Here is a 15610-nt window from a genome sequence, read left to right as displayed (position 1 = left end):
CAGATCATCCACATTTTTTTTTTTTAATACTAGCAGGTGACAGTGAAAATAAGCTTTGCAAAACAGCTGTTTATATGCACTGGGATGAAGTGTCTAATATAAAGGCGACCATGTTATTAATAGTATTAATATTAAGGCAGGCACTGTGCACATTAAATTAAAGATTGAGATTGCAAACTTGCGCCTTGTGTCCTGGCTGGGAGTGAATGTCATTGAACATGGGAGGATAATGACGGTGATTGGGGTTGTTCCGTTCTACTGCAGTCTTTTTCCATTTTAAGATGGGTGGACTCCAACTCCCAGAATTCCCCAGCCAGCACGATTTAAAGTGGGTGGACTTCAACTCCCAGAATTCCCCAAGCAGCATGGGGGAAGAACAACAGAGCATAGTACATTCTGGCTCTTGAGATAGTTTGCCACGGGAAAAGTAAGGTTTTCAAATAAATAGATACAGGTAGTACACAATTTACGACTAATTGCTTAGTGACTGTTCGAAATTATGACAGACCCCCCCCCAAAAGATGCTTACAACCTGGATTTGAAGTTCTGACAGCCAGATCCCCCTGTAGTTCTTTTGGCTACTCAGCAACGACCCTGCATTTACACATCTTTGCAGCCTTCTATGATCATATGAATGTGATTTATAATATGTTTTTTTCTGGTTTCTGGCGTTTCTTCTTCTTCTTCTTCTTCTTCTTCTTCTTCTTCTTCTTCTTCTTCTTCTTCCGATCCCCATAATCCTTTGCAGAGCATTTTACTGGCCAGATGCCCTTCTTTTCATCAGTACGGAGTTTTGTTCAACAGATAATATTCCCAATGTGCCCAGCGAGAGAGAAATATCCACCTCTGCCTAGGATCGAACTCACAGCCTCCTGAATATGAGACCAGAGCTTCACCTCTTGACCAGCGCACCACTCGTGGCATTTACTTCTCATTTCCGAAACAAGAGAGAGACCCTTATGGGAAGGAGTTCACTCCACAATCACCCTCCAACAAGGTGGTTAAAATCAGATCCGGACACAGGACGGTCTGACATGACTGAAGAACTCGGCTCAATTACAGTCGTAAGTCGAGGACTCCCTGAAAACGCCCCGATGGTGAAAAAATGCTGGAGAAGCAGCCCACTGCCAGTACAATGAAAGGGGGGGGGGGGAGGAAAGAAAGAAAGCTGTGTCAGAGGATATGATAAAAATTACCATACCGATAAGAATAACAGCAATAAAAACTCATCATGGTAATATAAGCGAGGAACATGCAATAAACGGTCGGATCAAATTCATTCTGCTCCCTAATGCTGACATGTTTCTCCCCAAAAGCTCTCTCAAAGATTTACAGGAATCAATCACTCCGGCTAGAGACACCGACAGTTTCTAGGTGTTTTCCAGAGAGGCTCTTAAGCCGCCGCTGGGATAGAAGCCTCCCTGGCAGAGGGGAGAATTCAGCCGGTTTGCACCGGTTCTCAAGAACCGGTAGCCAAAATGTTAAGTAGGTTAGAGAACCAGCAAATCTCACCTCTGACTGGCCCCATCAACCCCATCTCTTCTCTGCCTCCCATTGAGTCCCAGATGATCGGCTGGGTCTTCTTTGGTTGCCCTGCACAGGAGAACGGAGCTGGAAATTAGGTTAGTGGGGTGGGGAGGGAAGGGGGATTTTGCAGTATCCTTCCCCTGTCATGGCCACCAAGCCAAGCCACACCAACCAGGCCACCCCTCTTAAAACATCCAACTGGGGGATTCTGGGAGTTGAAGTCCACCCATCTTAAAACATCCAACTGGGGGATTCTGGGAGTGGAAGTCCACCCCTCTTAAAACATCCAACTGGGGGATTCTGGGAGTGGAAGTCCACCCATCTTAAAACATCCAACTGGGGGATTCTGGGAGTTGAAGTCCACCCCTCTTAAAACATCCAACTGGGGGATTCTGGGAGTGGAAGTCCACCCATCTTAAAACATCCAACTGGGGTATTCTGGGAGTTGAAGTCCACCCCTCTTAAAGTTGCCGAGGTTGAGGAAACCCCGTAGATAAGGCTCCTCCCATCCTCTGTCCATCCCATCCTCTTTCTTTTGCCTTTACTACTACAACGCTCGGCCTCTCCACCATATTCCCTGGGAATATGCACTGCCTAAACCCTCCTCAAGAAATGGGTCAGCCTTCAAGACAACCCCCCAAGGCAGGTTGTTGGTTCATTGCACACACACACACACACACACACACACACACACACCTGGGTCCCTCCTGAGGAACCTCTGTGTTCTGTATTAACATTCTTGTAAACTCGCATTCCGATTGGTCCACCTGGACCGCAACCCGATTGGTTTACTGAACTCCTGTGATTGGAGCGCTAAGAATCTACCGCGATTGGCCGAGCCGATCGCGGGAGATTCAAAGCGCCATTAACCGCCTGGCACGCCCGGCCGGCTGTATAAAGCCAAGCGGCTCGCAAGCCTTTGCTGTCCTTGTTCTGAAGCTACAATAAAGAGTTGACTGTTCACTACCGCGTCTCGCCTCTTATGTGACCCGATCCACTGATTTAACACTCTGCTTCGTTGCTTTTGGCCTGCTTTGGGGAGGGCTACCACCAAGACAGGAAGAAGGTCGAAACCAGGACATTTTGAGCGTGTCTCCTCAAACGTCCTGGAGATATTTCCTCACGTTCCTGCCAAACGCCCGTCTCTCTCTCTCTCTGTCTCTCTCCTCACCTTCCATTTCTCACTCAGAAGGTGGAATCCCCTTGGTGCTTCTTGTCCAAGGACACACCCACCTTCCTTATCTTCCTCCCCCACTTCCTTCTTTCCTGCCCCCTCCCCAATCTTATCTCTCGTGACCAGATGCCTCCCTCCAAAGCTACCAGGTCACAGGCGGAGACCTCTGGAGTCCCTTCCAACGCTTCTCCCTCTGCCTCATTTCTGGCTTCAGGAGAAGCCCTCCACCCAGCCTTGGTGTAGACATCATGGGTAACTGCATTCACACAGTGAGTCTTTCCAAGGTTTTGGGAGATCTTTTACGGGGGGGAAAGGGGCCAGGAGGGTATTAATATAACGGTGAAGATGGTTACGACTGGCTTGGCGTTCCCACAATTCATGTGCCTGATAACCTTGATGTATTTACAAGGGTTGCGGTATCCCAGACCTGAGCCCCGCTTGACCCCTTTCCAGGGGTCTTCCAAACCAGCAGAGTCAAGGGTGAAGGAGCCAGATTCGCTTAATGACCGTGGGATTCATTGAACAACCCGCGTGATTTCCAAAGAGGTGGTAAAATTAAGGTGCGGCGACTACCTAGGAACAGAAGTTCTGCTCCCGATTGTAGTTGTGACTGGTCGAAAACTAACTGTGGCGGTGAAAGACCTGGAGCCTGGAGACCTGGGTTCGATTCCTGCCTTTGGGGCATGGGAAATCCACTGGTGCTTTTAGCGACTTCTATTTTCTCTCTCTCCCTTTCTCTCCCTCTTTCCCTCTTTCCTTCTCTGTCTCTCTCTCTCCCTCTCTTGCATTTTTTCTTTCCCTCCCTCCTTCTATCTCTCCTTCTATCTCTCTTCCTTTCTCTCCCCGTCCTCTCTCCCCAACCCACCTCACAGGGTAGTTGTCAGTAAAAATGAAAGACAGGAGATCTCTCCTCCCTCCCCCCTCTCTCTCCACTTCCCTCTCTCTCTCCTTCCCTCTTTCTGCCTCTCTCTCTTTTCTTCCCCCTCTCCCCTTCCCTCTCTCTGCCTCTCCTTCCCTCCCCCTCTCTCCCTCTGCCTTTCTCTCTCTCCTTCCCGCTCTTCCTCTCTCATTCTGTTTCTCTCCTTTCCTCTGTCTGCCTCTCTCTCCTCCCCCTCTCTCCCTCTCTCATTCTGTCTCTCTCTCCTTCCCTCTCCCTTTCTCTCTCTCTCCTTCCCTCTCTCTGCCTCTCTCTCTCCTTCCCCACTCTTTCTCCTTCCACCTCTCTCTCCCTCCCTCTCTCTCTCTCATTCCCTCTCTCTCCCTCTCTCTTTCTCTCTCATTCCCTCTCTCCTTCTGCCTCTTTCTCTCTCTCTCTCCCTCTCGTGCCCCCCCTCCATATGTGGGTGCTTTTTTTTTGCTGAGACAAAAAAAGAAAAATGAATTCTAAACCTTTTCAAAAGTCAAATTCCACAGTTAGCCTCAAACCATCCAGTAAATCCATTTATGTTTGGATCTCTTCTTTCAAATTTGACATTAACCTTTCTGGAGCAGAAATCAGCTTACAAAATAATCATGAAAAGAAGGCAAATTTCTTTCTCTAGAGCCCCTGACCTTCCCAGGCAGACAATAAAAATGAAAGAATTATGAAACTTGATACAAGACAGGTATATTTTCCCTTAATTGTAGCAGACTTTCAGAATTTTTAGACCTTCCAAATCAGAATTTAAATGGAAATGTTATACATGATGAGGTGAAAGAAAGAAAAGCCTTTTTCCTCCAAAAAAATCTCCCAGAAATAACATTATTGATATATAATAACTCCCAGACAATTGATCTAATAAAAGCCTAAAATATCAATAGACAAAATGATACGATGTCATTAAACAAAGCAAAACCCTTTAGTTCTCATCCAGGTAGCCCTTGAGTTATGACCATCATAGAGAGCCTGCCTGCCACGGTGATAACTCATTACGGTCATAAAGCGAGTCGGTTCTATGACCGACCTGATTTCATCCCCTGTTTTTGGCACCGGTGAATCCTCACGTGTTAAGCGAACCCTGCGGTCGTTCAGTGAATCAGTGAGATGAGTTTCACCCAAATTCAGAAGTCGGTGTTGTGGTTTTGAGCAAAAACCGTTGTAAAACACAACCACGTGACTGGCGGAACGATGCAAACGGCCGTAAAAACGTGGCTCGGTTGTAAGGAAACCCGCCACCCCCACACACCCACCCCGATAGGTCCGTTGGAACTTCAAACAGTCACTATAAGCGATCCGTCGTAACTTGAGAACCGTCTGCAAACGTTCCTTCATTTGCACAAATGAATGTGCCAGGGGAGCCGACGCCAGAAAGGAGGAGCGATTTTCATTTCAGTTTGGATAAAACTCGGGCGGTGCTTGATCAAGGGGGGGTGTTGAGTTTTGCAAAAGCGTTAGGAGAGGCGATTCCAGGGCGGGCAGGCAAATCCGGGTGCAAAACTCCAGGGCAAAACAGCCCGGTTTCCCCACACAAACCACCCCCCGATCCCAGGCAAGAGAGGCAAATTCCATTGGCCAGGTGGAAAGTCAGAAAATGAGGCTCTAGCCCTAGATTTGGGCTTCCTTATCTTGGTAGAACCTCCATGTCCAGGAGCAGTTTACCTCAGCGTGTCGTTGGCTAGGAGAGGAAACGTTAAGAGAAGCTGCCAGTTTGGGCATCCAGGCCGACTGGCGTGCAAGGGAGACGCTGAGCTAAGCGGAACTCGGGTCTGGCCCAGAACGGCTTTATCTCAATGATGCTGTGCGCCCCGATTCTGCTGTATGTTACTGTAAAGCTGTTTATTATTTTATGCTGCGATTCTATATCTTACTGTTTTTATTAGGTTTGCAATTTAGCAATTTTATTGTGTTTTAATGATGTTCCTCCTTGGGAAAGCAGCTTGAGATCTTTTTAAATTAAAAGATGGGGTGGAAATATATTGGCGAAGGAGTAAGGAGGGAGGGAGGGAGGGAAGAAGGAAGTTGGGAGGATGGAAGGAAGGAAAGGGGGGAGGGAAGAAGAAGAAAGTGGGGAGGAAGAGAGGAAGTTGGGAGGAGGGAGGAGGGAAGGAAAGAAGAGAGGGAGGGAAGAGGGGGAGGGGGAGGAAGTTGGGAGGGAGGGAAGGAGGGAAGGAAGGAAGAAGAGAAGGAAGTTGGGAGGGAGGAAGGAAGGAAGGGAAGGAAGGATGGGAAGGAAGGAAGGAAGGAAGGAAGGAGGGAAGGAAGGAAGGAAGGAAGGACATGGAGGAAGGAAGGAAGGAAGGAAGGAAGGAAGGAAGGAAGGAAGGAAGGAAGGAAGGACATGGAGGAAGGAAGGAAGGAAGGAAGGAAGGAAGGAAGGAAGGAAGGAAGGAAGGAAGGACATGGAGGAAGGAAGGAAGGAAGGAAGGACATGGAGGGAAGGAGGGAAGGAAGGAAGAAGAGAAGGAAGTTGGGAGGGAGGAAGGAAGGAAGGGAAGGAAGGATGGGAAGGAAGGAAGGAAGGAAGGAAGGAGGAGGGAAGGAAGGAAGGAAGGAAAGGGGGAGGGAAGAAGAAAGTGGGGAGGAAGGGAGGAAGTTGGGAGGAGGGAAGAAGGAAGGCAAGAAGAGAGGGAGGGAAGAGGGGGAGGGGGAGGAAGTTGGGAGGGAGGAAGGAAGGAAGGAAGGAAGGAAGGAAGGAAAGGAGGGAAGGGAAGGAGGGAAGGGAAGGAGGAAGGAAGGAAGAAGAGAAGGAAGGAAGTTGGGAGGAAGGAAGGAAGAAGGAAAGGAAAGAGGGAGGGAAGAAGGAAGTTGGGAGGATGGAAGGAAGGAAAGGGGGAGGAAGAAGAAGAAAGTGGGGAGGAAGGGAGGAAGTTGGGAGGAGGGAGGAGGGAAGGAAAGAAGAGAGGGAGGGAAGAGGGGGAGGGGAGGAAGTTGGGAGGGAGGGAGAGGAGGAAGGAAGGAAGAAGAGAAGGAAGTTGGGAGGGAGGAAGGAAGGAAGGGAAGGAAGGATGGGAAGGAAGGAAGGAAGGAAGGAAGGAAGGAGGGAAGGAAGGAAGGAAGGAAGGACATGGAGGGAAGGAAGGAAGGAAGGAAGGAAGGAAGGAAGGAAGGAAGGAAGGAAGGAAGGAAGGAAGGAAAGAAGGACATGGAGGGAAGGAAGGAAGGAAGGAAGGAAGGAAGGAAGGAAGGAAGGAAGGAAGGACATGGAGGAAGGAAGGAAGGAAGGAAGGAAGGAAGGAAGGAAGGAAGGAAGGAAGGAAGGACATGGAGGGAAGGAAGGAAGGAAGGAAGGACATGGAGGGAAGGAGGAAGGAAGGAAGAAGAGAAGGAAGTTGGGAGGGAGGAAGGAAGGAAGGGAAGGAAGGATGGGAAGGAAGGAAGGAAGGAAGGAAGGAGGGAAGGAAGGAAGGAAGGAAAGGGGGAGGGAAGAAGAAAGTGGGGAGGAAGGGAGGAAGTTGGGAGGAGGGAAGAAGGAAGGCAAGAAGAGAGGGAGGGAAGAGGGGAGGGGAGGAAGTTGGGAGGGAGGAAGGAAGGAAGGAAGGAAGGAAGGAAGGAAAGGAGGGAAGGGAAGGAGGGAAGGGAAGGAGGAAGGAAGGAAGAAGAGAAGGAAGGAAGTTGGGAGGGAGGAAGGAAAGGAAAGGAAAGAGGGAGGGAAGAAGAAACGGAAGGAGGAGAAAGGAAGTTGGGAGAAAGGAAGGAAAGGAGGGAGGGAGGGAAGAAGAAGAAAGGGAGGAAGGGAGGAAGTTGGGAGGAGGGAGGAAGGAAGGAAGGAAAGAAGAGAGGGAGGGAAGGAGAGGGAGGCAGGAGGAAGTTGCGAGGGAGGGAGAGAAGAAGGAAGTAGAGAGGGAGGGAGGAAGAGAGGAAGTTGGGAGGGAGGGAAGGAGGAAGGAAAGGAAGGAGGGAGGGAAGAAGAAAGGGAAGGAGGGAGGGAGGAAGGGAGGGAGGGAGGGACAAAGGGAGGGTGGGAGGAAGTTAGAAGGAAGGAAGGACAGAAGGAAGGAAGTTAGGAAGGAAGGAAGGAAGGAAGGAAGGAAGGAAGGAAGGAAGGAAGGAAGGGCTTTTAGAAGAAGTTGGGATCTCTGCTTTGTTAAACCACCACGGTGGATAAATTGACTGTCCTTCGCGCAACGTCTTTTTCTAATTCAAGCCTGCGATCTTATCGTCACCTAAAGGAAGAGAATGAAAAATGGCCTCATTCTCCTTCCATGCAGGACGAAGCGACAGCCACAGGAAGAATTATTAAACGTATAAAAATTCACCACTCTCACGCTCTGAGCAAGGTTTTGTTCTGAGAAGGGATATCTCACGTGCACAGACACACAACGTGCACACCAAACGCGACACCCTTTTACCACTCACACTTCGGTTGGCCGAGGGAAACATCGTCCCTAATGAAAAAGACAAATTCTTATTGCCCCATCACACTAAAAGTCTTCTCCCTCTTCTTTCTTCTCCTTCTCCTTCTTTCTCCTTCTTTCTTCCTCTGCTCCTCCCTTTTTCTTCTCCTCCTCTTCTCCTTCTCCTCCTTTCTCCTTCTCCTTTTTCTCCTTCTTCTCTTTCTCCTTCTCCTTCTCTTTCTCCTCTATTTCCATCATCATCATTATGTCCTCTCCTTTTCCTCCTCTTTTTCCTTCTCCTCTTCCTTCTCCTTCTCTTCCTCTTCCTCCTTCTCCTTCTTCTCCTTTTCCTCCTCTTTCTCCTCTTCCTTCTCTTCTCCTTCTCCTCTTCCTTCTCCTCCTCTTCCTCTTCCTCCTTCTCCTCCTGTTCCTCCTTCTCTTCCTTCTCTTCTCTTTCTCCTCTTCCTTTTCCTCTTCTTTCTCCTTCTCCTCTTCCTTCTCCTTCTCCTTCTCTTCCTCCTTCTCCTTCTTCTCCTTTTCCTCCTCTTTCTCCCTTCTCTTCCTCCTTCTCCTCTTCCTTTTCCTCTTCTTTCTCCTTCTCCTCTTCCTTCTCCTTCTCTTCCTCTTCCTCCTTCTCCTCCTTCTTCTTTTCCTCCTCTTTCTCCTTCTCTTCCTTCTCTTCTCCTTCTCCTCTTCCTTTTCCTCCTCTTTCTCCTTCTCCTCTTCCTTCTCCTTCTCTTCCTCCTTCTCCTCCTTCTCCTTTTCCTCCTCTTTCTCCTTCTCTTCCTTCTCTTCTCCTTCTCCTCTTCCTTCTCCTTCTCTCCCTCTTTTTCCTCCTTCCTCTTCATCTCCTCCTCTCTTCTTCTCCTCCTCCTCTTCCATCAACATTATCACCTCTCTTCTCCTCCTCCTTCTCCCTCTCTTCCTTCTTTTCCTATTCCTCTTCCCCTTCCTCTTCTCCCTTCTCCTTCTCCTTCCCAGCATTTCGCTCTCAACGTCCCCTTTGGGGCAGCTCTCTCTCAGCCTCCCAGAAGCTGGTTTTTTCCCATGCCGCTTGCCAAGCCATCAACATCACTCCCCGATAATAAATGTGTTTAAGGAAAGGCTACGGTGAGAGATAAATTTCCATTAATTCCGAGCAGCAGCCTAGCAAGGGAGGCATAAAGTTATCAAAGGAAACGTCTGGGAGGGAAACAAATTCACATGCCAAGCAAGTGTGTCCTTCAGTAACTCTTTCCCCCACTTTTCCGAGCCAAATAGATCCTCCACTCTTTGAAATCTTAAGCGCAAACACCCACAAATCCTCCTGCAGTTTTTCCACCTTGAGATCTGCAAAAACTCCCCTAGGCCCCATATTTTTCCCCACACCAGATTTTTGTACAAAGAGAAATGACATCTTCCACATGCCGCCCTTCCGATGTTCTCGGCCGTATCATCATCCTAGTAAGGCCACACCTGGAACGCGGCAACCGATTTTTGGTCCCCATACTACAGAAAAGACGTTGGGACTTTGGAAAAAGTTCAGAGAAGAGCAAGGAAGATGATCAAAGGCCTGGAGACCAAACCCCAGGAAGAAGGGGTGCAGGTTTTGGGTCTGGCTAGTCTAAAGAAAAGAAGAGTTGCGGGGGACAGGATAGCAGTCTTTCGGTATTTGAGGGGCTGCCCCAGAGAGGAGAAAGGGGTCAAGCTATTCCTCAAAGCACCCCAAGGCCAGACAAGGAATCATGGATGGAAACTGATTAAGGAGCAGGGGTAGAATTCTACTGGTTCAGACCGGTTCTATAGAACTGGTTGCTATGATTCTGCACAGTTCAGAGAACCGGCATATTGTACCCCTGGCTGGCCCCGCCCCTCTCCGCCCACACATCCCCTCCCCTCCCAGTCAATCCTTATCGCGCATGCATGTCATCACTGACTGCATTCTCCCCCGCCCAGTCGCTCCTTAAGGTATTTCTTCTTTTTTTCTCCCAACGATCAGCTGTTCCGACAATCAGCTGTGCCGCGATCCTGAGGCCCAGAAGGCCCAAAAACGGAGCACGGGGCGGGGGGGAAGATGCTGCAAGAAAAAGAAAAGGAGATGCCACGCCCAACCAGTCACATGGCCCTTCCCACCTGGCCACGCTCACCTAGCCCTGCCCACAAAACCACTTGTTAAAAAAAAAATCTAAAACCCACCCCTGCCGAGGAGAGATTTAACCTGGAAATAAGGAGGAATTTCCTGATAGGGAGAACAATCAACCAACGGAACAGAAGTTGCCCTCGGAAGTTGTGGGAGGTTCATCCCTGGAGGCTTTCAAGCAGAGACTGGACTGCCCTCTGTCAGAAACAGTGTAGGGGTCTCCTGCTTGGATGGGGGGTGGGTTGGACTAGATGAGCTACAAGGTCCCTTCCGTTAACCTGTATAATTCTTCCTACATCCTTTTGTACTTTCCACCCCCCTCACACCTCTCTATCTCCTCTCTCCCACCAGCAGGATTTAGGCAACAGCACCGTGTACACGGTGTTCGCAAACAACCATGACTTCTGGCAGCTGATGGACAACTTCACCCAGAACGAAACATGGGAGGAAGATGAGGAGTATCAAAACTTTGTGGAACCCTGCCAGTTCACATTTTGTTCCCGCTTCATCGGCGGGATTCCAGTTTTCCTAGGGATCACCTGCCTCCTGGGAATTGTTGGCAACGTGGCGCTCGGCATTGCCTTGACCAAATGCCCTCGGTTTTGGGATCGGTGCCAACCGGGCAAAGCGGAGCTCGTCCTACTCGCCCTCGGAGGGGTCATCTACACCGCCACGTTGCCGTTTTTCACCCTGGGCATGGGCTGGAGGTGGGCCTTTGAAGACCGTCTCTGTCAGGTGATCCACGGACTCAAATTCGGCAGCCTCTTCGCTCAGGGTTTGCTGGTGGCTGCCACCGCCTGCCAAAGCCCCTGGGGTCTCTCCCGGCCGCTTCTGCCCACCCTGATGTGGATGATGGGCTTTCTATGCACCGTCCCAGCTGTGTTGGTGAGCAGCACCGATGGGCTTTGCATCCCAGATCGTAACACTGAGCTCCACGCCTGGTCCCTGGTCCACGTGTCCTTCTGTTTGGTGATCCTGGTCTTCCTCCCACTCAGCGTGGTCTTAGCCACACTGTGTCTCAATGGATGTGGAAACCCCCGTTGGAACATCAGCTGGGTTGTCTATCTCTTTTGGGGTCCCTACGGGGTCGCGGTCTTTCTGGACATGCTTCAGGAGGAAATGACTTTTTCCCAAAGTTGCCGTTTTCTGGTACATCTCGACACCTTTCTGGGCCTGTCGGAAGGATGGGGGATGCTCCATTGTTACCTGAGCCCCTTCTTCATTTTGGGGTTGGGCTTATATCGCCGAAAGACGGCATAAAGAGCTCAGAGAAAATTCCCACAGGTAGTTCTCAACTTACGACCAGGGGTGGCGTTCAAATTTTATTACTGCCGGTTCGGTGGGTGGGGCTTGGTGGGCGTGGCTTGGCTTGGTTTGGTGGGCATGGCAGGGAAAGAATATTGTCAAATCCCCATCTCCACCCCACTCCAGGGGGAGGTTACTGCAAAATCCTTATTCCCTCCCCACCCAGAGATAGGGACGGGGCCAGTCAGAGGTGGGATTGGCCGGTTCTCCGAACTGCTCAAAATTGTCACTATCATTCTCCAGAACCAGTCAGAACCTGCTGAATCCCACCTCTGCTTCCTTCCCTTGGTTCCTCTCTTTCTTCCCCCTTCTTTCCTCTCTTCCTTCCCCCTTCGTTCCTCTTCCTTCCCCTTTCATTCCTCTCTTCCATCCCATTTCTTCCTTCCTCTCTTCCTTCCCTTTTTGTTCCTCTCTTCCTTCCCCCTTCCTTCCTCTTTCTTCCCCTTTCATTCCTCTCTTCCATCCCTTTTCTTCCTTTCTCTCTTCCTTCCCTTTTTGTTCCTCTCTTTCTTCCCCTTCCTTCCTCTTTCTTCCCCTTTCATTCCTCTCTTCCATCCCATTTCTTCCTTCTTCTCTTCCTTTCCTTTTTGTTCCTCTCTTTCTTCCCCCTTCCTTCCTCTTTCTTCCCCTTTCATTCCTCTCTTCCATCCCTTTTCTTCCTTCCTCTCTTTCTTCCCTTTTTGTTCCTCTCTTCTTTCCAGTGGTGGGATTCAAAATTTTTTACTACCAGTTCTGTGGTCATGGCTTGGCGGGCGTGGCAGGGGAAGGACCTGCTTTCCAGCTCCATTCTCCTGTGCAGGGCAACTAAAGGAGACCCAGCCAATCAGCTGGAACTTGGGAGGCGGAGAATAGATGGGGTTGGCAGGGCCAGTCAGAAGTGGGATTGGCCGGTTCTCCGAACGACTCAAAATTTCTGCAACCGGTTCCTGAGAACCGGTTAGAACCGGCTGAATCCCACCTCCGCTTACGACCACCATTTGAGACCACAATTTCTCTTGTTCAGCAAGGCAGTGGTTCAACATGAGCCCCGCCCGATTTTGCAAACTCTTTGCTGAGGTTGCCGTTCAGCGAAATCACACCAGTCATTAAACGAGTCCAGCTTCCCCCGCTGACTTCGCTTCACCGACGTCAGCTGGGGAAGGCCGCAAACGGCGATCCAATGACAACACCATCACCACCACCCTGGTCCGAATTTTGAACACGGGACCGGTGGGGGTGCTGCATAAATGTGAGCCCGTCGTCACTTTGAACAGTCACTAAATGAATGGTCGTAAGTCAAGGACTACCTGGCCCTTGAGCAGTCTTTTACTTCCTCCTTTCCTTCCACCGAGGCCATCTCTGGTGCGTTGACAACTGAACTTTCTCTGTGCAACAAATCACGTTGTGTTTTCCATACGGGTGTGTGTGTGTGTGTGTGTGTGTGTGTGCGTGTGTTGTTGTTGTTGTTTTAAAACATTGCAAATAAAGGAGTTTAAAATGGGCCCTCTTTTAATGCTTTGGCTGAATTGAATCTGGCACTTTGTCGCAAAAAGGACTTTGAACGCTGGGCTTCCAGGCATGATCCCAATCCAATCAAAATAGAGCTAGAAGGAACCTTTGAGGTCATCTAGTCCAACCCCCTGCTCAAGCAGGAGGCCCTATACCATTTGAGACAAATGGTCATCCAATCCCCTCTTAAAAACCTCCAGTGATAAAGCACCTACAGCTTCTAGTGGCAAGTTGTTCCACTGATCGATTGCTCCAACTGTCAGACAATTCCCTCTTCTTTGGGGCAGCCCCTCAAATATTAGAAGATGATATCTTGTCACCTCTAATCCTTCTTTTCCTTAAACTAGACATACCCACAATTCCTGCAACCATTCTTCATATACTGTATTTTAGTCTCCAGCCCCCTAATCATCTTCGTTGCTCTTCTCATATCTCGTTTCCGGGCCTTTAATCATCCCTGTTTGAAATTATATCTGATTCCCTCCTTCTGGTAGAAGGTTGGGGTAAGTATTGTATGTGACTACAAAACCTATAAGCAGGAGCCATGGAAGCTCGTTGCAAATTTGATGCAGGAGACAGTTTCTGACAAGTGGAATGATGAGGGTGACAAGTGGGATAATTAGGAAAAACCCTCTTTTTTTCTTCTGACCTTCTAAACTTCCAGCCTTGGTTCCTTCCAAGAAAGGAAATTGTGCTGTTCCACCAGGAAAAATGCACACACACACACACACTCTCACACACACACGGAAATTGATTTTGGTCCCCGTGCTACAAAAAAGATGTTGAGACTTTGGAAAAAGTTTTTTTATAGACGATAGATAGATGATAGATAGATAGATAGATAGATAGATAGATAGATAGATAGATAGATAGATAGATAGATAGATAGATAGATATAGGTATAGATATAGAAATAGATAGATAGATAGATAATAGATAAAGAGAGAGAGAGAGAGAGATGTATAGATGATATAGATATAGATATAGATAGATAATAGATAGATAATAGATAAATATAGATATAGATAGATAGATGATAGATAGAGATAGATAGAGAGAGATAGAGAGATAGATAGATAGATAGATAGATAGATAGATAGATAGATAGATGATAGATAGATAGATAGATAGATAGATAGATAGATAGATAGAGATAGATAGATAATAGATAAATATAAATATAGATAGATGATAGATAGATAGATAGATAGATAGATAGAGATAGATAGATAGATAGATAGATAGATAGATAGATAGATAGATAGATAGATAGATATAGATATAGAGACAGATGATAGATAAATATAGATAGATATAGATAGATAGATATAGATATAGATATATTCCAAGGAAGACCTTGTTTTGATCAGTGGCTGATCACTCCCAAACTGCCAAGTGATTACATCTAGATTTTTGGGAAGTAACAGATTGTAAAATGCCAAAATAAACACACTAGTTTCAGTCACACACACAGAGTGAGAGAGAGAGAGAGCTCTGTTTCTGGGAAGGCTTAAACCAGAGTTGATTATGACTTCCCTTTAAGACAACTCTAGGAAAATCAGAACAACCCATACTTTGCAAAAAAATAATAATATTGGTTTCTGTATATATATATTTTCCTGGTGGAACAGCACAATTTCCTTTCTTGGAAGGAACCAAGGCTGGAAGTTTAGAAGGTCAGAAGAAAAAAAGGGTTTTTTTCCTAATTATCCCACTTGTCACCCTCATCATTCCACTTGTCAGAAACTGCCTCCTGCATCAAATTTGCAACGAGCTTCCATGGCTCCTGCTTATAGGTTTTGTAGTCACACGCAATACTTACCCTAACCTTTCTCCTTCTACCAGAAGGAGGGAATCGGATATAATTTCAAACAGGGATGATTAAAGGCCCGGAAACGAGATATGAGAAGAGCAACGAAGATGATTAGGGGGCTGGAGGATAAATTGTATGAAGAACGATCGAAGGAACTAGGTATGTCCAGTCTAAAGAAGAGAAGGACTCGGGGTGACATGATGTCCCTCTTCCAATATTTGAGGGGCTGCCAGAAAGAAGAGGGAGTCAGTCTATTCTCCAAAGCCCCAGAAGGCAGGACAAGAAGCAACGGATGGAAACTAAGTAAGGAGAGAAGCAACCTAGAACTCAGGAGGAATTTCCTAACAGGGAGGACAATTAACCAGTGGAACAGCTTGCCACTAGAAGCTGTAGTTGCTCCATCACTGGAGGTTTTTAAGAGGAGATTGCATGACCATTTGTCTCAAATGGTATAGGGCCTCCTGCTTGAGCAGGGGTTCGACTAGAAGACCTCCAAGGTCCCTTCCGACTCTGTAATTCTATATTCTCTACTCTTTTTTTGGAGACTTGACAGGTCTTCGCTTTCGACTGCTGGGATTCCCACGTTGTCCCGTCAGGGTTTCTCAAACTTTAAGCCCGGTGGAATTCAACTCCCAGAATTCCCCAGCCAGGATTCCACCTCAGAATCACTTTGGCCAGCCAGATGGGAGGCATATAGAGTCCTCAACTTATGGCCCCAATTAGAATTTCCACTGCTGAGTGAGGCAGTCATTAACGGAGTCGCGAAATGAACTGTCGCACCTTGAGGATTACCTGCAACGAACTGGCATCGCTAAGGTGAAATCCAACTCAACGGCTCTCCAGAACAACGAGCCACTTAAAATTCTGCCCTTCCCCTAAACATCACTGCCCCCTCTCTCAGCCAGTCCTTGAGTAGTGAAGATTTGTCTTT

General features: G+C 48.1%; 1 protein-coding gene across 2 annotated transcripts; it reads left to right on the top strand.

Annotated features, from left to right (window-relative positions):
- Nucleotides 1–2852: 2852 nt before the first annotated feature.
- On the top strand, nt 2853–12859 carry ACKR1 (atypical chemokine receptor 1 (Duffy blood group)). 2 transcript variants are annotated; one of them, XM_087913721.1, is made up of 2 exons: nt 2853–2970; nt 10425–12859. In XM_087913721.1, the coding sequence occupies exons 1-2, from the start codon at nt 2950–2952 to the stop codon at nt 11331–11333; spliced, it is 930 nt and encodes a 309-aa protein (XP_087769847.1). In that variant the 5' UTR covers nt 2853–2949; the 3' UTR covers nt 11334–12859. The 2 variants fall into 2 exon arrangements, with proteins under 2 accessions (XP_087769847.1, XP_087769848.1); XM_087913722.1 differs by having other exon boundaries at nt 2855–2970; nt 10428–12859.
- Nucleotides 12860–15610: the final 2751 nt, after the last annotated feature.

This window comes from Pseudonaja textilis, chromosome 16, assembly GCF_049901715.1.
Source record: "Pseudonaja textilis isolate UNSWEBS1 chromosome 16, rPseTex1.2, whole genome shotgun sequence".
Classification (NCBI taxonomy): domain Eukaryota; kingdom Metazoa; phylum Chordata; class Lepidosauria; order Squamata; family Elapidae; genus Pseudonaja; species Pseudonaja textilis.
Note: the sequence above shows the minus strand (reverse complement) of the source record. Positions and strands in the feature narration are given on the sequence as shown.